This window comes from Saimiri boliviensis, chromosome 6, assembly GCF_048565385.1.
Source record: "Saimiri boliviensis isolate mSaiBol1 chromosome 6, mSaiBol1.pri, whole genome shotgun sequence".
In the NCBI taxonomy this organism is placed as follows: domain Eukaryota; kingdom Metazoa; phylum Chordata; class Mammalia; order Primates; family Cebidae; genus Saimiri; species Saimiri boliviensis.
In genome coordinates, this window is record NC_133454.1 from 47,460,645 (window position 1) to 47,487,716 (window position 27,072).

Sequence of the window (27,072 nt, forward strand, 5' to 3'; positions counted from 1 at the left end):
AGCAAGGTTCCTGAGCTGCAGAATGACCCCAGCCTCAGGCCCAGAACGGCCTGGTTCACCAGCAGTTTAAATCCACAGAAGAGACACACATCAACAGGCACAACTCAGAGACCCTCGGGGCTCAAGGGACACTCTGCAGAAAATAAGGCAGGCAGGAAAAAACAGAAACCAGAGTAGAAGGGGCAAGGGAGGAAGGTGGTGGTCTCAGTGAGTCAGTATGTATACAGGACAGACTGTCCGCACAGAGAAAAGGAAAAGGTGGAGGTTGGACGCAGCCAGGCCGTGTCTGCAGCCATTATTTATGGATGCTTTACTTGACTTCAGTCTCCAAACCTGGGCTCAGCATAGAGACTGAATGTCCCTCACAGCTGCTCCTTCCTGCAATAACAAGACTGACATCACTGTTGTCAGGGAAATGGTGTTTTGATTAAAATCATGTGACAGCTACTTCGTGATTCAATAAACAAATCCCCTGTTAACCCTCGCCTGACAAGGCCTCCCAGCAGCTCCATCGACTGACCGTTCGACCGTCCAAGAGCAAGCCGCTGTGCTGACCTGGGGCAGTAGGGCATGGGAGTTGACCCACACTGCTCCCTGGCAGGTACTGCCTGGGGGGACACACATAACATCCAACACACAGGTACCTCTACAGACTTCAAGGGCACCAAGGAGGTACCCCTCACGAAGAGGGACTGGCTCTCACCCCTTCCATTTTCTCTTCAAGCAGCAGGCCCAGCGCCTGGGATGTCCAGTGGCTCCCTGAGGGCCCTGAGGCTGGCTGAGAACTGACATAAGGCACTCACTCTCACACCCTTTGGACAGACTGGCAAGTCAACTATGCACCCTAGACAGTGAGGAGTTAAGAATAATTTCTGGTTGCAATTGGATGACTTCCTGGATCACTCACTTGGCTCCTGGCCCCTGACACACAGGGCTCTGCCTGGCAACAGCCAATTCCCTTTCCATCTCACCCTGGGGTCATTTTCCTTAAGTGAAACAAATGCATGGAAGGCTCCCTGAGTCATGGGGCGGGGGATTTTTGTGAGTTAAATGAACTGAAGCCTCAGAGGCCTAGCACTACCCGGCCTCCTTTCCTGGAAAACAGATTCCCAAATAGACATGACAGGCTGGGGGAGCTTCAGGACAGACCAAAAAATAATGACAGTGCCTACCACCGGGGGTGAGTGAGGATTACATGAGATGTGAAGTGTCTGACAAGGTGCTACAGTTACCAAGGCTCAAGTTAACAGCAGCTCATTCTCAGTAACTCCTCAGCTAGGAGGCGTAGCCTGGGCCATCACAGCTGACCACGTCAGCCATAGGAGAGCCACCTCAATGATCCACGCTCCATCGGGTCATACCATGCACCAACAGCATGAACAGTTAGTTCCGAATTTGTAGAGACGTAACCCCTTTCTTCCCAAAGAAGTCTGTGGTTTAGACCTAAAAAATGTGTACTCTCGTTCCCACTCCTTCAGCCAGCCTCTCCTCCCTGAGGCCCAGTTCTGTGAAGGGGACATGGACTCCAAGGGCTGGCCGCCCCAGGCATCTGTCAGGACAGTGGTCACCCAGCACTTCCTCCCACCATGCAGCCACTGCAGAAACGGCTGGAGCTGCCAGACAAGTATGCAGCCCCTCAGGAAGGCAAGAACATTCTAAGATGAGTAGCTGCGATTCTGGACCTGAACAGAAAAAAAATGTTTTCATGGCTTTGGTTCACATAAAATGAAAAGCCATGTGACTTAAAAGGCAGCCTTTTTGATGTTGCTTAATAGAATTTCCACTTAATAGCGAACCCACTAGAGTGGGTGTGGGAATGTCAGATTTTTCCCCATGAACTACACGCAGTCTGACATCAGCACAAGGCAGCCAGGCCCGCTGCACTCCTTTGCTGAATGTATCTGCAAGTTACAAATCACTTTCCTCATGAATGGCCCTGGGGCAGTGGCTGGCATCGACTGCCAAACTGGGACTTTTGCACACCATTCCCACGCAGAGTGGCATCCAATGGGGCTTGTAGAACGTCTGAGCTGTTACAGAGAAACTTGCAACTATTTTTATCTTGAATGAAAATAACTGAGAGGAGTTGTGGCAAATCACTTCCTATATTCTATGAGGAAAATGGGAACAGCCCCTTTATACAAGCAACTCTTCACCAAACTACCAGTGTTCTCTGCATGGGCCTTGCTGTCCGACTGGGAGGCAATGGGAGATGGGCCTCAGGCCACAAGTGACAGCTCTGGCCGCTGACCCGCCCCACAGAAGGCATACCCAGAATAAAGGAAGTAAACCAGCAACAAGCTTTAAAAATCTACTCTGGCCCTTAAAACTGGACTCTTCCCCTGGAGACAAAGTGAGAGGTGCTAATTCTCTGCCTACCTTGCGGCAGCTCCCTGCACACCAGGCCACCCTGGCTGCACACAGCCCCAAGGGCAGGACTCAGCCCCATGCTTCCAGGGCACTTACCTTCCCTGTGTCCTCTCCAGGCACTCTGGGTCTTGGAAAGTGGTTCTTGTCAACCCAAGGGACACTGGGCTCTTCACTGCCCTTCACAGGAAAATCTAGCTTCCTCAGCCTTTGTGCCACTACTAGAGACACAGACAGTGGTGCTGTAACTCTCTGACCAGAGCATATCCCAAGCCCACCTGTGCTTCCCAGCCAGGATGCCCTCAGTTGTGCCAGCACAGAGACAGGAAGTCCAGCAGTAACCTACAAAGATATGGGGCCCTGGGCAGAGAAAGCCGGAGCAACCCAGGGCCTTGCTGAGGTGTCTTTCCCTCGGGGCCCTGGAAAGCACCGCCCCATCGGGCCTTTTGGTGCCTACGTGGGTGTTCCCCATATCTTGGTCACTGATGGCCTCTGGAGCCCCAACCACAGTAAAGACCTGGCTCCTTTCAGAGCTCATACTATCAGTTTAAGAGAACAACTCTGGAGACAGAAATGACTTGGCTTTTCAACGCAATGAGTAATTAAACTCTCTTCATCCTCCAGCCTTCCATCCCAACTGAACGTTATGTAATTTCCTGGAAACGGCAAGCTCGTGGAGGCAAACGGGGGACAGTGAGACTATTCTAGGTACAGAGGACTGGAGGGAGACATGTGAGGGAAGAGGAAAGAGGGGAGTAAGGAACTGCATGGAAACAGGAATACTGGAGAATCAAAGGGAAACAATTACGTCACATCAGCCTGGGGCAGTCACCTCAGCTGGTAAAGCAGGAGAACACTGGGCCACAGGGCCTTTCCCTCTACAGTTTCATATCCAAGCAGTGGAGAAAAATAGGAAGCTTTACGATAAGAGTTTCACCATTTTTTAAAGTCAGAGGAATTTAAGAAAAAGGCAAGAAGACAGAATAAGCACCGGACCTGTTTGGCCACCCTGCCCTGCTGTCACCACAGGAACAGAGCCAGTGTGACATCTAAGGGCGAGCCCCAGCTTTTCAACTTAGTGACAGCACAAGGGTTGACAAAGGAACAAAAGTGCACCAAGAAAACACCAACACAGCTTAACCACAGGGTAGGAAGGACAGGCTTGCTTCCCTGGAAGTCTATGCAAGCAACCTGAATGCTTGCACAAACCAGCTCAAAGGTCAAGCTGCCTTCTCTGTTGAGTCAGGACAAGTTGTCTGGCAAAGACCCCCTGGGGCTCTGCATCACAGTGGCCGCACTGTGGGATTTCTGTGAGCTGAGGGCAGCCCGTTATTTCAACAAGGCCTCATTAGAAATCACATATTCACCTGTTTTCCTTCTTATGAAACAAGACGCATCCTCAGGTTCACATCTTCTTGGTAGCACAGACAGAGAAGCAAGACCTGTTCTCTTAAACCTGAAGGGTAAACCCCACATAAATTGTAGAGACAAACACCAAGATGAATTCCATTGTTGCTGAGACATTTTTATTGGCATAGGTTGTATGTTTGTGCGTGTGTATGTGTGTGTCTGCTTCATATTTTCTAATCAAACAAACAACTAATGTAAGCTGCCTAGGATGAAAAACAACAATAATACATGTTTGAGGCAATCAAACAAATCCACACACAACTGTAGCCAAAGCCAGCAGAAGGGCCACATAAAGCTTGTTTCCTGAGACAAGAAAACCTTTGTGTCAATGGGAGAATAAGACACAGTCTGGTTCTTTTGACGATTTGATCTATGCACACAACACATCAGGATATTTTAGAAACTCATCCATTGAACACATTTTTATTGAGCACCTATTATGTGTACCAGACACTGTTCCAAGCACTGGCGATACAATAGAAGATAAAACAGACAAAAATCCCAGCCTTACAGAGCTCCAAAAGCCTATATTCCAGTGAAATCAAGATAGGAAACTTTTCCCTTAAGTTTAAGGTAGTTTAAAAAAAAAAAAAAAAAAAAAAAAAACAGGAGAACTAATTCACGGAGAACATGGCCAAGTTACAAGCCAAGGAACAATTCCTCTGAAGAGCACCAAAACAAATTCTCTCTCTATTTCTTAAGTCAGAAAGAAACAATAAAGCCCCTGCGGGGTCACCCCAAAAGACAAACCCCCTGACCCATGCTTAAGAAAGCCAGGGTCCACTCTCCCTCTGTCAAACAGTTTTAGGATGGAGAGGTCAATGCTTAGGGCTCCCCAGGGGGAGACGAAAGGGCATTTTAAAAGTCTGTCCCCAAACCAATGGCATTTCCAACCAGAGTAAAGCAATGGTTCCAATGCAAATGTCTCTCAAATATGAAATCCAACAGAGGCACATAACTTGCAGATAATAAAAAATAAAGAACCATGAAACTAAAAGTAAAATGTTTATAGCATAATAGCTTAACATATTAAAATGAGAATACAGAAAAAGGTTTTGCTTAGGAAAATACTTTTCTTAGTCCAAAGTCATAAAATGGAAACTTACTGTAAGGTAATTTGGCAGTTTAAAATGCAGACAGATAACCTTTGATTTACAATTTCTGTTCTGTTTTTCTAAGGTAGGACAAATTTGAAAGTATTCAGTAAAACTTGGTTTTATGTAACAAATGTACAAAGTCTTAGAGTCATCTTTGAGCCTTCACTAAACAGAACAGGACTTGCTAGATTTCAAAGAGGCTGTGAACAAAATCAACAATTCAAAAACCAAAAGGGTAACAAGCAAACTGCATAGCAAGATGCATTGAGAGAAAAATAAACTATAGTAAAACCTCATTAACCAAAATTCATGAGACAAGGTGAGTTTATGTGAAAAAAAAATTTTTTTTTTTTTTTGAGACGAAGTCTCGCTCTGTCACCCAGGCTGGAGTGCAGTAGCGCAATCTTGGCAGACTACAACCTCTGCCCACCAGGTTCAAGTGATTCTCCTGCCCCAGCCTCCTGAGTAGCTGGGACTACAGGTGTACGCCATCATGCCCAGCTAACTTTTTTGTATTTTTAGTAGAGAGGGGGTTTTACAATGTTGGTCAAGCTGGTCTTGAACTCCTGACCTCAAATAATCCCAAATGGGTGCTTTTTAAAAAGGGCTTTAAAACTGCTTAAGTAGTTCAAATAGGCTTCCTTATTATTAATTTGTTTCAGTAAATTCTTTGGCTTAACTCATTATTTTACATTTCAGAATTAATGAGGTTTCACTGTAAAAGTAGAAAAGCAAACACTTCAAGTAAGACTCCAGCACCACCCATACTAAAAAGTTAGCAATAAAACTGCAGTTTGAAAAGCTACCGTACAATGCAGCAAGGACCAGGTGTTAATACTGCTAGAAGCAAGGCAAGGCAGAGTAGGAAACCTGCATAGTATTATGCGTATGGTTCTTAGTCATTCAAAACACAGAACTGCAATCTTACAATGAAACAGAAATACTGCTTATTAGAAGAGACTACAAGTAAAGCTTTTTAGGAAAGAGAGAGAAGTATTTTTAAACGTAGGCACAGTGGTAAGGTATTCAAATTCAGTCAGGTGTCAACACCACACATTAGCAGCAAGATGCATCCACACTTCAGGTTTCTGAATGACATGACTACAGACAAAATCAAGCAAATAAAAATTAAAACAACCACTACACTAACCTTGAGCTTCCACATTCCCCGCCACCACCTTTTTTTTTTTTCTTTTGAGATGGAGTCTTGCTCTGTTGCCCAGGCTGGAGTACAGTGGCACAATCTCGGTTCATTGCAACCTCTGCTTCCAGGTTCAAGCAATTCTCCTGCCTCAGCCTCTCAAGTAGCTGGGATTACAGTGCCCACCATTGGACCTGGCTAATTTTGTATTTTTAGTAGAGACAGGGTTTCACCATGTTGGCCACACTAGTCTTGAACTCCTGACCTCCTGATCCGCCCACCTCAACCAAAGTGTTGGGTGGGATTACAGGTGTGAGCCACCACACCCAACCTCACATTCCCTTTTCATGTGAGACTGATGCAGACCATCATAATCCGGAAAATGTGGCTTTCCCTGTGGTCAAATCTCGACATGTCTCCTGAAGAGTTTATAAAATAAGTTATTCTAAACATGTACATTTAACTTTGGAATGATGGAGAGACACAGAGATATATGTAAACATCAAGAGAATCACTCTACTCCACATCTGGGTCCACACCTCTCCAGGCTTTGTCTGGAACATTATGTGGCTGGGGCCTGATTGCAGTGAGGGTGTGGGAGCCCAGGTGGCAATGGATAAAGCATTAGGAGACAATCAAGTATCAAGTGTCAGGAATTGGTCCATCAGAATGGCTTAAATAGTTAACAAGGAAGATGAATAAAAAATCCCGTTTCATCTTTAGAAAGAATTAAGTCACTAAAATTTGATTTCTTCTAAGTTGTTGCCATTTGCTTGGATAAGATCTTGAAGGTTTTCCATGTTTCTCCACCCAGTTAAGAACACATTGACTAGAAATCTGTGATAAGAATTTAGTAAAGGCTTTTTCCCTCCTGCTCCTCATTATGCCAACGCAAGAACTGGAAAATTCCAAACAAAATCAGGTTAGTGGTACAGAAAGTTTATGAATGATCTACGTGAATATTAAGCACAATAATGATCCAACACATCAGACTAACAACTTCTCATTGTGGTCACTGTCTTTACTCAGCCAGGCTAATCAGAAGTTCAACTTTAAAAACTGGTTAAATTACAAATGAAAAACTGTTCTTAGCAGTGAGAATCATATTTCCTACCGAGTCCTAGACATGTAACTAAGAAAAACAGCCCGCTCACTGATGAGAAAATGGTGGGCCAAGAGGGTTCTAATCAGAGAGACACCAGCATTCTGGGAACTCACCACCCTCCCTGCTTCCCATAACACTTATCATCCTACCCCCTTAACACCTCTCACATAATAGAGATAAATCCCAGTTAACCAAACCATACGCTGCAAGGCAGAAGGAGGAAATACATACCACTTATAGCTTCCTGTGCGAAGTATTTGACATCCATGTCTTCATCTTGACCTAATTTCTGTAGTACTGGCTTAACTTCTCCCTGTAAAGCACTGACATTCAAAAATATTATCTGTGAAAGATGGTCTAATGCGCCAGAGAAATCCTTTTTGGTGTATATGCTTTATGGCAATTGTTAAAAGTTAAAAAAAATTTTTTTAACTTGACAAATACACAATGTCTAAAGAAATTCTCAGCAAAAGTAGCTTCAAACAATGATCTACACATATATAGAGCTTAAATATAAAAGTCATAGTGGACATCCTCAAGAATGGTTGCTAAATTATTTTCTTTAAGTAAACCCAGATCTTAGGTAAAGTGAAAATCACTGAACTTAATTTTAGCTAACTACCCCCCCACTATATTGTAAAACTTAAAATACACTTTAAAAACAAGACTAAACACTAAAATCTTACCTGGTATCTAGAATTGGTCCAATTTTTTGTAGAGATTTGGCCACATTGAAGCGAACATTTGCTACTTGGTCTCCTGCCATTTTTAATACAATGGGCAGCATTTGCTTAGTGGTTATTTCCTGACCACAGGCCTCAGAGAGTGCCTAGCAATATAAATAAGATGGCACATTTAAAACACTTTAAAAAAAAATTGCAATATCTAATGAGATAAATTAATAAGAAAATAATTGACCAATAGAAAAATATTTCTAGTTTGAGCAGCTCAGTGAGGGACACAGGAATCAAATGATCAGAGAATTAGACCAGAATTCACAACTAAGTTGCACTTTTAAAATACTGTAGTTTTTTTTTTTTTTAGACAGAGTTCACTCTGTCACCAAGCTGGAGTGTAATGGGTGTAATCTTGGCTCACTATAACCTCCACTCCCTACCCCCACCAGGTTCAAGGGATTCTCCTGCCTCAGCCTCCCCAATACCTAGGACCACAGGCGCACACCACCATGCCTGGCTAATTTTTGTACTTTGGAGTAGAGACGGGGTTTCGCCATGTTGACGAGGCTTGTCTCAAACTCCTGACCTCAGGTGATCCACCTGCCTCAGCCTCCCAAAGTGCTGGAATTACAGGCATGAGCCACTGTGCCCAGCCAATACTGTAGATTTTAATATGAATTTTAAAATTGACATTTTCTCTCATCTCCTATTCCAATTAATCAAAACAAGACATATATTCCAAATAGAAGACAGTATATTCAGAATTCAGAAACAGTCATGAATGATTTTGCTTTAATGCCTAAGCTTAGCAATAACAGTTATGTTATACTTACGTTAATGCAGAATAAAGTGGTCATTCTATGCAAGTAATTAGGATCATTTGCCATTATTAACACTTTGGGAACGATGGTATTTTGGGCCCATTCTGTACCAAACTTCTGAACTAGTTTCATGAGGTTGTTCGTAGCAGCTTCTCGGATGGCATATACTGAAGAAGAGGTCAAAAACACATTCTCATGTTGCTTATTGTTTTTTAAGCATAACCTAGTTTACTTACATGAACATCAAACGTGGACCAAAAGCAAAACCTCTCTGCAATCAGACTCCACATGTAATCATGCTGCAATGATAAGCATACTGAGCTCCAACTCAGTTTCCAAATGTGCATATCCGAGGGTAAAGGGAGGCAAAGACCTATGTGCATCATCAATTATTTAACAAATACAAGTGCCTACTATGTGCTACAAAAAGAATACAGAAGATACTTTCCCTCACAGGTCATATGCTCTTATCAGGGAAATGAAAGCTAACATACTCCATGAAGTCACATGGTGTAAGAGTAATTAGAATGAAGTATGGCAATGTGTAGTGAAGGCTGTGAGGGTTCTAACAGTGCAGAGAAGAGAGAATAAGGAAGGTCTGGGAAGGTTTCAACAAAGGAAGAAGGCTTGCACTGGGCAATGAAGATTAGGGAGGATCTATGTAAGTGGAGAGAAGCAGGGAAGAATTCCTAGAAAGGGCAAAGACATGTATCCAGGATACAAAGGGAAAAAACTGAAACCAGTGAGACTTCAAAGTTAGATAATTAGGGTGGACCCAGACCACAGAGCATCTTGAAAGACTCAAGAGTTGATTAGAAAAACAGTGACGGGTTTTTAAACCAAACTTGTGACCTGATGACCAATGTGGAATTTTAGCAAGATTATTCCAGCAACATCACAGAGAACCAATGTTGAGTCAGAAAGACATCAAGGAAATGGTGTAGAGGCCACTGTGGTCATCTATACAACAACAAATACAAACATCAGACTAACGCGCATTCTCCTCCATTAAAATGCTTAGGTTAAGACAAGATGTCAAATGTCTTTGAATCAATGTGCCTGCCTTAACATTTAATAATTCTCTATAGCCTCTGATAAATTATCAGAGACATAAAGCTAAACAACAAAGGTCAGAGCTACAATCCTCTCACAATTAGTTGCTATATACAGCACTGAACAAAGACAAGCCTGGTGTCACTTCACTTTACAGATCCAGTGAGACTCAAAATTTGGGCTTAGATTAACAAATCAAGGCTGGTAGGTACTGATTCCTTAGTCTACTTCTTTCTCCAGGTGGGCCCAACCTTCCTGGGATGACAAGAAGGGCAAGATTAGCTAGCCAAGCCACAGTCCCAGTTGTAGGCAATTTATACAAGCCCCAATCGAGAAATAGCCAACTTTTTCTATTCACAGATCCTTCAGGGTAATTACATAGAGAACAGGCAAGACAGCATAGACAAGTAACCATACAACTGATTATCAGCACTTAAACTGACAGCCTATGGGAGAAGCAACCTGTCAGTAATACTCAGAAGCACTAAGGAGTAAATTCAAGTCAACTGTTTAACTGTTAATATGGGTTCCTTCCTTTCATATCCATAGTCTTTATCTTTGGCCCAAACCCTTCCCTGTCCTTCCCTCTAAGGTGAAGCTAGCTAGAAAATGTGTGTCTTCTCCTCTAATTATTTTTTTTTTTGAGACAGAGTCTCACTCTGTTGCCCAGGCAGGAGTATAGTGGCGAGATCTCGGCTCACTGCAACCTCCACCTCCCAGGTTCAAGCAATTCTCCTACCTCAGCCTTCTGAGTAGCTGGGATTACAAGCGCCCATCAACACATCCTGCTAATTTTTGTATTTTTAGTAGAGACAGGGTTTCACCATGTTGGCCTGGTTGGTCTCGAACTCCTGACCTCAAGTCATCCGCCCACCTCAGCCTCCCAAAATGCTGGGATTGTAGGCATGAGCCACCATGCCCAGCAAATTACTACTTTTTTTAAACATTCTTAAGATTTTTATCATAATGTCACTACCATAGAAATGGATTTCACCGCCAGAACCAGAAACTGGGCACACACACACATAGCCTTGACTAACTGCACTGAACTCTACTTGGCCAGATGCCTACTATGTTCTTGGCTCCTCTGAAGTCTGTTTTCAGAAGAATGCAAACCATTCCACAGTCCTGCCTGTTTTCTTTTGTCTATTTCTTTCTCTTTCTCTATCCCCATTTCCCCTCAACCTGGCTGATCTGCAAGGTTTCTTTGAATGTCTGTGCTCACTAATACCTTCTCCTTTCTCCTATAATAAACAGATAAATTCCCCTTCTACACTCCTCTCTCTGATTAAAACTGTCTACTTAACCACGGGAATACAGGTGAGTGATACTTTCTTCCTTATATGTCTCTGGAATTTTCACAATGTTCTTTTAGTAGTTTCATAACTAGGAAAAAAGTTTCAAAAACTCTAACTGATCCAGTGATCACTATGTAACACTTATCTGAAAAGCAAAAGCAAAAAAGTTCCTGTGATTAATTAGGTACAGAACAATTTCAGAGCTGTTATTTCATTGGTTCATGGAACGCCTGGAGAACCCACTTCAGCATGCCGCTACAGTGAAATAAACAAGGGTTTCTCCTGCTCCCAAACTGAAAGACAAAATCAGAAAAGAGGAAGGGGTAATCAAGTTGCACAGAGAAAGCAATCTTACAGAGAAAGGGTATCAGGAATCTAATTCTTTGTGGAATATTAGAACTTTAAAAATTCCTCAAAATAAAACACAATCTTAATCTAAAATGCCAATTTTTAAAGAAAGCATAGAATGACTTGGAACCAACCCAAATGCCCATCAATGATAGACTGGATAAAGAAAATGTGGCACATATACAGCATGGAATACTATACAGCCATAAAAAAGAATGAGTTCATGTCCTTTGCCAAGACATGGATGAAGCTTGAAGCTATCATTCTCAGCAAACTAACACAGGCACAGAAAACCAAACACTGTATGTTCTCATTCATAAGTGGGAGTTGAACAATGAGAACATATGGGAACAGGGAGGGGAACATCACACACTGAGGCCTGTCAGGGGGTGAGGAACGAGGGAAGGGAGAGTATCAGGACAGCTAATGCATGCGGGGCTTAAAACCTACATGGCAGGTTTATAGGTGCAGCAAACCACCACGGCACATATTTACCTAGGTAACAAACCTACCTGCATGTTCTGCACAGGTATCCTAGAACTTAAAGTGCAAAAAAAAAAAAAAAAAAAGCATAGAATGATCTGCTAGGACACACCATTCCCCAGTAACATTAAGTATTTATCAGACATAACATAAACATTTTTTTAAAATGTTATTTCTTTCCTATGATTTGCCAAATTTAAGTTTTATTTAAAAAAAAAAAATAGGCCACAACAAGATAACTTTAGAGAAGAAAAAGAGAAAGAAGTCTTTACAATCCAGTTTGAAAACACTGGAAATACCCATATATATAAGCCCTTATAGATTTTCACCTTTTTTTTTTTTTTTTTTTTTTGAGACGGAGTTTCGCTCTTGTTACCCAGGCTGGAGTGCAATGGCACAATCTCGGCTCACCGCAACCTCCGCCTCCTGGGTTCAGGCAATTCTCCTGCCTCAGCCTCCTGAGTAGCTGGGATTACAGGCACGCGCCACCATGCCCAGCTCTTTTTTTTTTTTTTTGTATTTTTAGTAGAGACGGGTTTCACCATGTTGACCAGGATGGTCTTGATCTCTTGACCTCCTGATCCACCCGCCTCGGCCTCCCAAAGTGCTGGGATTACAGGCTTGAGCCACCGCGCCCGGCCAATTTTCACCTATTTTTTCACATCCTTCCTCTTCACACTCTTAACCATGTGATCCTCCATATGATGCAAATATGCCTTTAACAAAACCACCTACATGTATAAGCAGACACAAATATCCTCATTCCTCTCAAATTTCCAAGCATTAAGCATCCACAGATGAACAAAGAGATACACTCAATACATATATAAAGTACATAAAAGATACTGTGAAACTCAATCAGGATACCTCTTATATGCCCCAAAACAAGGAACCAAAGCTCAAGAGCAATGTCGCATGAGCCCCTGGGGTCACTTACGCTCATCAAAACAGGTCTAAGGCAACACTGAAGCTGTCAAATCTAGACCTGGGACCTGGCACAGAGAGTACATCTCTCACCCACTGCTGCCTGGCACACAAGGGAATACATGCATATACCTCTACCTGAAGCCTCACCAGGAAGTCACCTGCCCATTCCTGCTGTCCTACCTGACCTGCCCGAGCTCACCCTCTCCTAGCATTGTAGCAGCAGCAATGAGGGCACAACCAGTAAGCCTTCCTTTCACCAAAACCAGAAATCCAGGCCCTCTCTAGTCCTATGGCAAAGCTAATGTTTCCCACACCTAAGACTCCTCTGCTGTCTCATTGTGCATCTCCTCTTCTATGTCAACTCAAAAAAGCCAAGTGGCCATTTCTCCCACCTAGGCCTTTTATCTGATTCCAGTCTCTGTCCAATCTACTGTACAGCTGCTGAAGACACCAATTACAGGATGGTCAAAAAGAGGATCCTCAGATATGGGAGGAGTACGTAGACATATAAAAGAAATGGTCTGAAGATAATGTAATAGATTAAGAAATAATGCAAATAAATTATTTAATGGAGAAAATAAAATCTAAGATACAAAAAAATTGGTAGAGATATCAAATTTATATTCAGAAGACTAAACTTTAAAGCCTTTCTTCATTCCTATAATATTAAGGCAAAATATCTGGTCAGACTGAGATTCCTTTCTAAAAGGAAATGAACATGATGGATATACGGGATTTCAATTATTTGTTTTTATCTACTCACCATGGTCCACAAGCCAAGCCATACATAAAGAATTCAGCTTTTCATCGAAGAATTCCACACCCTACAGATACAGAAAATTCCATTAATATACATTGTCAAATTCAGAAATAAAGATGGTCTATTTATACACCAAGTTTACCTAAAGGCTAAAAAAATTGTTTCCAAATAAACTGAATTCATTAAAGAGACAGAAAGGAAACACCAAAGGATTCATAAACAAACCATAAATCTATTTTATTGGATAGAAATCATAAACAAACAAAAAAAAGCATAAGTGAGCTGGCATAGGCCCTGCTAGGTAAAAGAAAACAGGGTGGCCAGAAGCCAGCTACAACACTGTAAAAGAATAGGATGAACGCACTGTGGATGGTCTGCCAAGCAAAATCTGGATTACCCATAAAAATGAATTACCAGGAAAAGACCTGTCAGTAATATTACTGATTCTCAATTGTCTTCCCTTTTTGGTTACTATCATAACAAATCCTTAAGGATAAAGCAACTAACCTCAAGACAGAGATATCCCCAATTAGAGTATTTTTGAAACAACAGGAGAAAGCCCTGGAGGGAGAATAAAGCAAACCCAGGACTATAGGAAATGTGGCTCAGGCATGGCTTGCTCTCCCAGCCCTGTTCCTCTTGACTGTCAAAAGGTGGCCACTTCAGTGCAGGCTGGGGATGGGCGCCTGGAGCAGATTTACAGCCCTCTTACCCTGGGTCTTCTATACCACATGGGAGAATGCTGTGATAGAAACTTTCCTAGTGCCTCCCTTCTGGGGTCTATATGTTTATAGTCTTGCTTCTTTGAACTCTAAGAAGTTCCTGACCGGTGATTCTATATTTTAAATAAAGAGAGGTAATATAATGTTTCAGTACTTTGAAAATAGTGATTGAATAAAACAAAATAGCTTTTTTTTTTTTTGAGAGCGAATTTCATTATATTGCCCAGGCTGGAGTACAATGGCACATTCTCAGCTCACTGCAACCTCTGCCTCCCAGATTCAAGCAATTCTCCTGCCTCAGCCTCTCAAGTAGCTGGGATTACAGGCATGAAGCACATGCCCAGGTAATTTTTGTATTTTTAGTAGAGACAGGGTTTCACCATGTTGGTTAGGTTGGTCTCTAACTCCTGACCCCGGTGATTGGCCCACCTCAGCCTCCCAAAGTGCTGGGATTGCAGGCGTGAGCCACTGCGCCTGGCCCAAAATAGCTTTGTATTAAAAGATTATAAACAAATCTTGGCATACACTTAGATTACATCAGCCAAGATTTTTTTTTCATTTCAGGTTGTGAATTTTCCTTCAGTTTTAATTAACCTTTATTTTCCAGTTTTTTGTTGGTGGTCATAGCGGTGTTTTTGTGACGCAATGTCTCTCTGTCACCCAGGCTGGAGTGCAGTTGCATGATCTTGGCTCACTGCAACCTCTGCTTCCTGGGTTCAAGCAATTCTCCTGCCTCAGCCTCCTAAGTAGCCTCCCAAGTAACAGGCACCCACCACCACACCTGGCTAATATTTTGTATAGCAGAGATGGGGTTAAACCATTTTGGCCAGGCTAGTCTCAAACTCCTGACCTCAGGTGATCCACCTGCCTCAGCATCCTGAAGTGCTGGTATTACAAGCGTGAGCCACTATGCTGGGCCTATTTTCCAGTTTTTGTAGTTTAACTTTGCACTTACTTACCATGGTCCACAAGCCAGGTCATACCTAAAGTCTTGAGAGAATTTTATAAATTCACTATTTGATATATAAAAATATTTAGAGATAAAGAAAATTAAGAATATATACACTAACAAGAAGTTGAAACTGTAAAACAAAATGTTCATGACTGAGGCATGTCACCCCTGACAGACAGGTTATAAGTCAGCCAAACACACCATCTGCCTTGCTTTCACACTGCTCTCTATAGAGCTAGCAACCCTGGGAAACTTTCCAGGTCTAGAAGGAGCAGAGGTTAAAAGAAATGGTAGTAAAATGCACCCTCCCTTCCAGACAGTCTTGGTCTTTAGCAAATCAGTTAACCACTGCTCCTCTCCACTCTGGAGAGTAGATCCATGACAATCACCTGTGAAGAGATGATGACCCATAGCACTTGGGAGTGACAGAGGAAAAGGATGACAAAATAACTTCACTTGATCCCATTAGCTATGCACTAATATCCCTGGCATCCTTTCAAAGAATGAGACACTTTAAATTTTATAAAACATATAATGACACAGACTCCATAAAATGCATGTTCATAAACTAAATGTACTAAAATTAACAATACAAATTCAGGAGTTCAAGAGAAGAAAAAATAAATTCCATATGCTGTGACCTGAAAGGAATGGGAGTGAGGAAGAGAAAACAAACTGTAGTATAAACTGACACAGCTTTCTCAAAAAATACTCAACAATCAACAAATGTTGGCCATGCACAATGGCTGATGCTTATAATCCCAGCTACTCAGGAGGCTGAGGCAGGAGGATCATTTGAGGCCACGAGTTTGAGACCAGCCTGGACAGTAGGAATGGGAAATAAAATACAGTCCCTGTCCTTAAAAGAGATCACCCATCTCCCCAAATAGACTGTAGCAGACAGTTACAATACTCTGTAATAAGTGTGCTACCAACGGGATAAAGGTGCATCAAACTTAGAACTGTCTAGGCCACCTACTCGAAAAAAAGGGAAGAAGTGGCTATAAAACCCAGCTTTGAAATTTTAACTAACACGGTATTAGTTAGGGTAGAACTAATCATGAAATCCAAATAGTAACAGATAATGTGAGAATGTGGACTCTGACTAAAATACTAACATTACAAGCTTCAGTACTCCTTTTGTTTTTTGTTTTTTTCTTTGACACGAAGTCTTCGCTCTGTTGCCCAGGCTGGAGTGCAATGGTGTAATCTTGGCTTCACTGCAATATCTGCCTCGAGTTCAAGCGATTCTACTGCCTCAGCCTCCTGAGTAGCTGGGATTACAGGTACGTGGATTACAGGTATGTGCCTCCACACCCAGTTAATTTTTTCACTTTTAGTAGAGATGGGGTTTCACCATGTTGGCCAGGCTGGTCTGGAATTGCTGACCTCAAGTGATTCGCCTGCCTTTGCCTCCCAAAGTGCTGGGTTTACAAGTGTGAGCCACCACGCTCGGCCTTTCAATACTTCTTTTCTATATGATGACTCCTCAACTCCCTTTAATCAGAATATAGGCAAAGTGGCACCAAGGGACATTTTGCTTAGAATACAAGGCAAACAACAAAGTTTCCTTGAGCAAAAATCACAGCAGACTCACCCTAAAACCATAATCCCTTTTTTTCTCAGTTAAATATTTCTTAAGTCACAAAGGCATTAAATATTACAAAATTTACATTATATATATACCAAGAAACTGATCTTACTATTCTATGGCTTTGTTTTTTGGTGGTGGTAAGGTAAAATATGTTTCTGTAATACAGGCTGAGGATCCCAAATCCAAAAATCCAAAATGTGAAATGCTCTGAAATCCAAAACTTTTTGAATGTCAATATGATGCTCAAAGGAAATGTTCACTGGAGCATTCTGGACTTTGGATTTTTGAATTTGGGATACTCAAAGAGTATAAAGCAAATATTCCAAAATCTACTTCTGGTTCCAAACATTCTGGTCCCAAGCATATTTATATAAGTGATACTCAACCTATACTTTTTTGTTAGAAATGTATGCACTAAAAGGCAAGCCACAGTCCAGTACTTTGGGGACCAAGGTGGGTGCATCACCTGAGGTCAGGAATTCGAGATCAGCCTGACAAACATGATAAAACCTCATCTCTACTAAAAATACAAAACTAGCCAGGTACGGAGGCGCATTCCTATAATCCCAGCTACTTGCCAGGCTGAGGCAGGATCATCAGTTAAACCCAGGAGGTGGAGGCTGCAGTGAGCCAGGTTTGCACCATTGCACACCAGCCCGGGCAACAAGAGTGAAACTCCATCTTTTAAAAAAAAGGAATTTATGCACTAATAAAAATAAAAACCATCCCATAAGCAACAAGAACAAGGCCATACTTTCATGCATCTAAATAAACATAATCATGCAGGCTACTAGGCCTCCGACTTGCCATGGTAAACTGCCACTATTTAACACTACCCTGCAATTCATGGAGCAACACATACTCACCAGCTGGCCTGCCAGCAGTGGCATATACTCAATGATAGCCAGCCGGACCCTCCATTTGGCATCTTCAGCCAGCTCCACTATGGCAGGAAGGAGAGACTGAGAGAGCTGATGAATTCCAATCACTTCATTTACACAATCCAAATTGGAGATGATACTCAAACGAACTTCAGGACACTGCAAGTACACAAGCCACAAATGACCACATATAAAAATTAAGTCGTCTGCCCAACAGTCTCCTGTCAGGATAAGATACAAACTGCTAAGTAAGTTTTAAAATTAGAAAATATTGACTCAAGTGAAAAAAATGGATAGTCTTGAAGAAATAATACTGAGTACATAAATAATTCAAGGAACATAAGTGATCTTAATCAGAAATTTCAATTAAAAGTCTGCAAGACTAAAGACTATGAGAAAAGTCTCTAAGATGGTAAAGAGCATAAACTCTGGAATTAAATCAGATGCACTCAAATTTCAGATCTGTCACTGTTGAAAGACCTTGCTCAAGTTACTTTAACCCTTTGTATCTCAGCTTCCTCATCTATAAAATGGGATAATAATAAGCCCTACCTCATAGGACTGTTTTGAGCATTACATGTAAAAATACGTGCAAAGCACTGAGGATCATGCCTGGCACATAGTAATTACTCAGTGAATATTAGTTATCATTATAATTTTTGATACTATATTTAAACTTAAATTTAAAAAACTTTTTAAACAAAGATACATTAGCTATAAAGGAACCAGGGAGTATAAAGCAAAAATCAGGTAAAGATGACAAATAGACATTTCTAGATTTACTTTAATGGGTCCTTGTGACCATTTTTGAGGAACCTATAACCCCATACCCAAAATCACAGGTGTTGTCATTGGTTTAAAGGAAGTTACACTTTTTTCATCCATTTCCTTTTTGGGGGTTCTATTTTAGTGAAACCCCAAACCAAAATCTAATCTAATAAAATTACTATCAAGGGCAACAGAACATAAAGTAAGACTCACCTCATCCTTTAACTGAGCTAAAAAAAGAGGTAGAAGATGTTCAATGGTATTCTCTTTGCCCACAATAGTAGACAATCCCATAATTACAGAAGCTAGAGCCGATTTGACATGTTGACTGGTATCAGATACTAATTCCTAAAATAAAATCAAAATTAAATTTGACATGTTGACTGGTATCAGATACTAATTCCTAAAATAAAATCAAAATTAAAAGCCTTTATTACAAGACAACAGAAACTTCCATACCATTTCCTAAGGACATATTATTTATTTACTTATTCTGGGAGACAGAGTCTTGCTCTGTTACCCAGACTGGAGTGCAGTGGTGTGACCTTGGCTCACTGTGGCCTCAACCTCCCTAGCTCAAGCACTGCAGCCTCCAGAGTAGCTGGGTCTACAGGCATGCACCACCAGGCATGGCTATTTTTTTTTTTTTTTTTTTGTATAGACCGGTTCTTGCTATATTGCCAGGGCTGGTCTTGAACTCCTAGGTTCATGTAATCCTCTCGCCTTGGCCTCCCAAAGTGCTGGGATTACAGTTGTGAGCCACCACGCCAGCCCGATTTTTTTTTCTTTTTGGGACAGGGTCTCACTGTCACCCAGGCTGAAGTGCAGTGGCATGATCGTAGCTCACTATCATCTCAACCTCCTGGGCTCAAGTAATCCTCTCACCTCAGACTCCAAGTAGCTGGTACTACAGATGCATGCCACTAGGCCCAACTAATTTTTATATTTTTTTGTAGAGATGGGGTCTCACTATGTTGCCCAAGCTGGTCTAGAACTCCTGGGCTCAAGAAACCCTCCCACCTCAGCCTCCCAAAGTGCTTGGATTACAGGCATGTGACACCATGCCCAATCCCAAGGAATTTAAAGACAGCACTATTTCAATATTGATTAATTGATAATGTTTCCTCGGACTACCTGTTAGGTAACATAAACCTAAGTACCAAAGAGTATTTTATAATTATAATAGGTTAATAAGTGATAAACAACAATGTCACACGTTAACATATCTTCCCCATTCATTCTTTGTCAACACCTTTAAATTCAAAGAGCTTTAAGGTAAGCAAAATGAGATTAAGGTTTACCTTCCTATAAATCAGAGTGAAAGAAAATAAACTGAAGTCAGGTTTACCTTTATATAGGGCAGAATTTGATTCATAATTATGGTCTCTCTATCGTCAATGGGCAAGTTCTCACAAAGTTCTAAAAGATAAATAGAAAAAAAAATGTTTTCGCAGGGCCATTTACAAAGAGCCAAATAAGGACATTTAACCAGGCTTATCAACAATTTCAATTTAATTCATGTTAAAGCAAGTAAGGAAAATAGCTCTTGTTCTAAATACACTTTTTCGTGAATCTCTATGCCACTGTGTACCACATCAATCCAACCGGAAAGGCTTTTTTTTTTTTTTTTTTTTTTGAGACGGAGTTTCGCTCTTGTTACCCAGGCTGGAGTGCAATGGCGCAATCTTGGCTCACCGCAACCTCTGCCTCCTGGGTTCAGGCAATTCTCCTGCCTCAGCCTCCTGAGTAGCTGGGATTACAGGCATGCGCCACCATGCCCAGCTAATTTTTTGTGTTTTTAGTAGAGACGGGGTTTCACCATGGTGACCAGGATGGTTTCGATCTCTTGACCTCGTGATCCACCTGCCTCGGCCTCCCAAAGTGCTGGGATTACAGGCTTGAGCCACGGCGCCCGGCCCAGGCATTTTTTTTAAATAAAAACAATATGAAATGATTTATTGGTTTTAAATATAAGGGGAGTATCTTTATGTGACAATGTGGCATTTCCACACACTGAAAACATCCCTATGCATTTTTAAAACATATTCTAGAACAAAAACATGCAAAATTCACTAACAAAAAAAATGAATGACACATGTTCCAACATAAATTGAACTCCTTAACCTTTTACTTTGTGGGCAGCAGCCGCCCGGACTTCAGCTTCACAGTCTTTAAGTAGGTTCTGAAAGGCGGGGACGAGGTCATTTAGGGTGATTTTAGGACCCACAGCTTTCTGGAGCTATAAAAGAATTTAAATGGGTTTTAATGTACACCAACAAAATAATTAACAAGAACAAAACAAAATTGTGCAATCTTTAGGTACCTATTTTTGCCACAGCACTTCCCACTGAAAAAAAATTCAGAAACTTTGGGTAAAACAGCATATCTATAGGCTTCCAGGTTTATTTCCTTAGTACTTAAAAATGATCATTTTACCTCTGAAAATTTGTCAGCTACCATATAGCGAACTCGCCAAGATTTATCTTCTGCTGCTTGTCGAACTGCAGGCATCACCAAGGTCTCAAGGTCATCCTGGGACAATAGCTGGGCAATACTGACACAAGCTTCCACAGCTAGGAGGCGCACTGAATCCTAAAGGAACAAAATTTCTATAATTCAGACCTTTACTGAGATCTATGGGAACTGTTGTGGGGTGAAGCAGCTGTTTAAAAAAAACCACCACGACAACCACCACATCTTATATAGTTTCACGTCTTTATATTCTTTTTTTTTTTTTTTTTTTTTTTTGAGACAGGGTCTCACTCTGTCACCCTTATTGGAGTGCAGCAGTGCAATCTCAGCTCATTGCAACCTTCACCTCCCAGGCTCAAGCGATTCTCCTGTCTTGGGCTCAAGCGATTTTCTTGCCTCAGCCTCCCGAGTAGCTGGGATTACAAGTATGCGTCACCACGCCAGGCTAATTTTTGTATTTTTAGTAGAGATGGGGTTTCACCATGTTAACTAGGCTGGTCTTGAACTCCTGACCTCAAATGATCCACCCGCCTCCGCCTCCCAAAGTTCTGGGATTACAATCGTGAGCCACCATGCCTGGCCATGTCTTTACATCTTGAAAGAGCTGCTCCCTTTGCCTGGAATGGCATGTCAAAATCATTAAGATAGAAATGACTTTGTACAATGAGTAAACAACGAAGTAATTACCTTGGCTAGAATGCAGAGTTTTAGGAGGAAAAGGAAAATAAAAATTTAAAAATTAAGTGGAAAAAAAATTTTTTTTATTTATTTTATTTTTTTTTTTTGAGACAGAGTTTCGCTCTTGCTACCCAGGTTGGAGTGCAATGGCGCGATCTCGGCTCACCGCAACCTCTGCCTCCTGGGTTCAGGCAATTCTCCTGCCTCAGCCCCCTGAGCAGCTGGGATTACAGGCACGCGCCACCATGCCCAGCTCATTTTTTGTATTTTCAGTAGAGATGGGGTTTCACCGCGTTGACCAGGATGGTCTCGATCTCTTGACCTCGTGATCCACCCACCTCGGCCTCCCAAAGTGCTGGGATTACAGGCTTGAGCCACCGCGCCCGGCCCTGGAAAAAAAATTTTAATGATGCCTTCAAAGCCCTACTATAATAGGAAGTTGAGGGATAAAAATGAAAAGAATACTTCTACAAGTTATTTATAACAGATTAGTACAAAGGTAGAGAATAAGGGTAAAGGAAATCACTTAGGAAGCTCAGTTTTGAAAACACTCAGACCAGGGTGGCAGTAACAGGAGTGCAGGCAGCATAAAATGATGACTTGGGAAGAAATACACAGAATTGAAAGTTAGAAATCAGAAACAAAAATCAGTTGGATTTAAATGTTAAAGATCTTGGGAGGCCAAGGCTCGTGGATCATGAGGTCAAGAGATTGAGACCATCCTGGTCAACATGGTGAAACCTTGTCTCTACTAAAAATACAAAAAATTAGCTGGGCATGGTGGCGCATTTCTGTAATCCCAGCTATTCAAGAGGCTGAGGCAGGAGAATTACCTGAACCCAGGAGGCAGAGGTTGCGATGAGCCAAGATAGCACCATTGCACTCCAGCCTGGGTAACAAGAGCGAAACTCCATCTCAAAATAAATAAATAAATAAATAAATAAATGTTAAAGATCAAGGACAGAATAACTTTGAGGAAGCTGTGGCTAGAAAAACACAGAAATTAGAAAAATATGAGATTAGTGAACTTAGCTTTCCAAATGTAAACAGCCAATGTCAACGTGACACCTATTTCCTTTGAGCAAGTGGAAAATACACAATTAAGACAAATCAGTGAGGGGCCTACTGCGGTAGTCCACCCTGTAATCCCAGCACTTTGGGAGGCGGTGGTGGGCAAATCACCTGAGGTTAAGAGTTCGACGCCAGTCGGGCCAACATTGTGAAACCCTATCTCTACTAAAAATACAAACATTAAAAAAAAGAAAAAGAAAAAGAAAAAAGGCCGGGCGTGGTAGCTTACTCCTATAATCCAAGCACTTTGGAGTCCAAGGCGGGCGGATCACCTGAGGTCGGGAGTTCAAGACCAGCCTGATCAACATGGTGAAACCCCATCTACAAAAAAAAAAAAAAAAGAAAGAAAGAAAGAAATACAAACATTAGTTGGGCATGGTGGTAATCCCAGCTACTCAGGAGGCTGAGGCAGCAGAATCGCTTGAACCAGAGAGGTGGAAGCTCCAGTTAGCTGAGATTGCACCACTGCAAGACTCCATCTCAAAAAAATAAAAAAGACCAATCAATGAGAAAATAGAAACTGAGACTCTAGATTTATATATTAGACTATATAGGTAGAATCTTAAAACATGTAAACATTAGCACCCAGGAGAAACAGGCCAAAAATTTTAAGTGTGTACAATAACTGTTATGTATATATGCATACATATACTTGAGAGACATAAAGGTAACTCCAACTTCCAAAATATTACATATCTTAAAAACTGTATATCAGCAATAACTGACTATATGCCAAAGACAAACACACTCCTCTGTATGCAAGCATACCGGCTAAAAAAGCCAGGACTATGTTCTTGGTAGGGATTACACAGATATTTTTGGATTTTGAAAATGATGGCTAAATCATGGGACTGCTAATCAACTACTGAAATATAAGCTAATACACATTTGTTAAAAAATTACTTCTGGCCAGGTGTGATGGCTCACGCCTATAATCCCAGCACTTTGGGAGCCCAAGGCAGGTGGATCATCTGAGGTCGGGAGTTCAAGACCAGCCTGACCAACATGAAGAAACACTGTCTCTCCTAAAAATACAAAATTAGCCAGATGTGATGGCACATGCCTATAATCCAAGCTACTTGGGAGGCTGAGGCAGGAGAATCGTTTGAACCCGGGAGGCAGAGGCTGTGGTGAGCCAAAATCACGTAATTGCACTCCAGCCTAGAAAACAAAAGCAAAATGCCATCTCAAAAAAAATAGTTTTTAATTACTTCTCTGGCTGAGCATGGTGGCTCACGGCTGTAATCCCAGCACTTTGGGAGACCGAGGTGGGCAGATCACAAGGTCGGGAGTCCAAGACCAGCCTGGCCAACATAGTGAAACCCCGTCTCTACTAAAAACAAAAAAAAAAAATTAGCCAGGCGTGGTGGCAGGCACCAGTAACTCCAGCTACTCAGCAGGCTGAGACAGGATAACTGCTTGAACCCAGGAGGCGGAGGTTGCAGTGAGCCAAGATCTTGCCATTGCACTCCAGCCTGGGCGGTAAGAGTGAAAGTCTGTCTCAAAAAAAAAAAAAATTACTTCTCATCCAGAACTTCTGTTTTTCTCTCCTATACCTGTTTCTCCTCTCAGAATTTTCTCCATCTTAATGATGATACCACCATTCACCCAGTTGCTCACGCAAAATATCTAGATCTTGATTCCTCTACCCATCATCCAATCCAATAGTAGCAAGTCCTATTGATCCCACTTCCCAACTGACATCCAGATCCTTTCCATCTTTACTACTGCCACCCTATTACCATCATCAACTCATGCTGAAACTTGAAATGTGGGTGGTATACATTATTTATTCACAAATAATTTTGGAAATTTTTGGTTGAATACAAACATTGTTAATTTCACCTAGTTCTTTTTACATATATATATATATATATATATATATATATGTATGTGTGTGTATATATACACATATATATTTTTAAAAGTATATATATATGTGTGTGTGTGTGTGTGTGTATATATATATTAATTTTTTTTTTTTTAAAAGATGGGGTTTCACCATGATGGCCAGGCTGGTTTTCTACTCCTGACCTCAAGTGATCCACCCACCTCGGCCTCCCAAAGTGCTAGGATTACAGGCGTGAGCCACCACGCCCCATCTATTTCTTTTTACTTTTAAAAATATGGCCATTGAACTCAATTCAGGAATTCATGGAAAAATAAAAAATAAAAATATGGCCAGTAGAAAACTTAAAATTAACAGATATCTTACATTATATTTCTGTTGAACAGCATTGTTTTAAATTGTAATGTTTGGGTAACAGAAGTGCAAAGGCAGCTGGGCATGGTGGCTCACACCTGTAATCCCAGCACTTTCGGAGGCCAAGGCAGGTGGATCATGAGGTCAAGATATCGAGACCATCCTGGCCAACATGGTGAAACCCCATCTCAAAATACAAAAATTAGCTTGGCATGGTAGCACGTGCCTATAGTCCCAGCTACTTGGGAGGCTGAGGCAGGAGAATCACTTGAACCCAGGAGGGGGAGGTTGCAGTGAACCAAGATCGCAGCACTGCACTTCAGCCTGGCAACAGAGCAAGACTCCGTCTGAAAAAAAAGGTGCAAAGAAAACTAAGGAGGTGCTTACCATAAAAGTCAGGATAATGTTACTCTTAAGGAAGTATGGAGTGGCAAGGGGAGGAGGAGAAGACTGTGTTTGAAAGGAAATCCATGGAAGGATTCTGGGGTAGTGGCTGTCAAAGTGATGCCTCCTATCATAGCTGATAGTAATGGTAACTATCACCTATGATATTAAGTTGGTATTACCTTGTAATAGTTCAGTAAGTTGTACATTTATTTTGTGCAGTTTACTATATGTTATTCTAATAAATTTTTAAAATTCTTTTGAAATAGGATTTAGATCTTTAGATTTAGGATCTGAAAATGAGACTCATTAATGTGTCCTGGTGCCTGTGGTCCTGTACATATGAAATGATCTTAGGGCAGACAACACGCAAACTAAAGACTCTTCTACAGTTCAGGAACTCTGGGAGCTAGCTGTGAAATGACACAAATTCTGGAGCCAAACCACCTAGATTCAAATCCTGACTCCACTACGGCTAACTGTGCAAACTTGAGCAGGTTATTTAAACTTTGTGTGCCTTTGTTTTCTTTTTTTGTTTGTTTGTTTGAGAAGGAGTTTCGCTTGTTACCCAGGCTGGAGTGCAATGGCGTGATCTTGGCTCACTGCAACCTCCGCCTCCTGGGTTCAAGCAATTCTCCTGCTTCAGCCTCCCAAGTAGCTGGGACTACAGGCGTGCGCCACCATGCCCAGCTATTTTTTGTATTTTTAGTACAGACAGGGTTTCACCATGTTGACCAGGATGGTCTCGATCTCTTGACCTCGTGATCCACCCGCCTCGGCCTCCCAAAGTGCTGGGATTACAGGCGTGAGCCACCGCACACAGCCATGTGCCTTTGTTTTCTAATGTGTAAAATGGGCTATCTCATGGGCTGTTATAAGGACTGAATTACTTAATACACATAACTACTTAGAGGCAGAAAAAAATTAAGTATTTAATAGATATTTGCTAGTTTTATTATTTCTACATCGAAGAGATCTAGATCTTCAGAATTAAATACTATTATGTGAAGTAATTCCATGCACTACTATACAGGAAACAGAGGGTCAGATAGCTTTCCTAACACATTCCAAGCTTACTTATCTGAAAAGTCAAAAATTCCAGGAAACATTACTGCCTCATATTACAATACAGCCAGCAATTCCCAAAGGTACGTTATGCCTCTATGGAGCTTTGGTCTTCCTTTCTAATTATGGCTCCCATTTCCTCTCTGACTCCCCCTTCTTTTAACAGCTGCTAATGTAAGAGAGAAACCATGGTCTGGTTAAGAAAGAAACATAAAAACGTTGAGATGAGCATGTTACACTTTAACAGACCAGAATCAGCACTAATTCTGCAAAAAGAATCCTAACAAGAAAACCGAAACTCCCCAAAGAAATTCTAAAAATTTAGAGGAAAGGAGCATATCTGTGCCCTTTAAATACTAAGAGCTAGTTTACCTGTTCATCTGAAGCTAGATTAGTGAACAATGGAACAATTTCACTTTTCACACTGTCTAATTCCAAAACTTTTGCAAATTCACCCAATTTGGAAGCAGCAGCACGTCGTACCATTGGTGTGTCATCTGAGCACAAGGAACGGAAGTGCCTGCAACATAAAACAATGAACATATTTCCCATCAAATAACACTGACTAAGCCTGCCCCAACACACAGACTTTTAGCGGTTTTATCTTACAATAATCAGTGATTAGGCTTCTACTCATAGAAGTAATGAAAATAAAACATATTCAACTGGATGATAAAAAAAATGACATCATAGGCCAGGCATGGTGCCTTGCACCTGTAATCTCAGCACTTTGGGAGGCCCAGGTAGGACAGCTTGAAGCCAGGAATTGAAAGAAGACTGGGCAACAGAGCAAAA

General features: G+C 41.5%; 1 protein-coding gene across 4 annotated transcripts in view; it reads right to left on the minus strand.

Moving 5' to 3' along the window:
* Positions 1-27,072, minus strand: part of PPP2R1B (protein phosphatase 2 scaffold subunit Abeta) — a 45,608-nt gene that overhangs the window by 9,437 nt on the left and 9,099 nt on the right. The window contains exons 5-15 of one of the 4 annotated variants that reach the window (XM_074400570.1): positions 26,650-26,797; positions 20,841-20,996; positions 20,529-20,643; positions 19,753-19,823; positions 18,618-18,752; positions 17,622-17,795; positions 13,491-13,551; positions 8,631-8,785; positions 7,807-7,949; positions 7,352-7,443; positions 2,463-2,588 (exon numbers count right to left, since the gene is read on the minus strand). In XM_074400570.1, the coding sequence (XP_074256671.1) occupies positions 2,463-2,588; positions 7,352-7,443; positions 7,807-7,949; positions 8,631-8,785; positions 13,491-13,551; positions 17,622-17,795; positions 18,618-18,752; positions 19,753-19,823; positions 20,529-20,643; positions 20,841-20,996; positions 26,650-26,797 (1,376 nt within the window). Of the gene's footprint in view, positions 1-2,462; positions 2,589-3,867; positions 7,444-7,806; positions 7,950-8,630; positions 8,786-11,829; positions 11,858-13,490; positions 13,552-17,621; positions 17,796-18,617; positions 18,753-19,752; positions 19,824-20,528; positions 20,644-20,840; positions 20,997-26,649; positions 26,798-27,072 lie in introns of those variants that run through there. The other 3 variants (XM_003923723.4, XM_039470370.2, XM_074400569.1) reach the window with 3 other exon arrangements.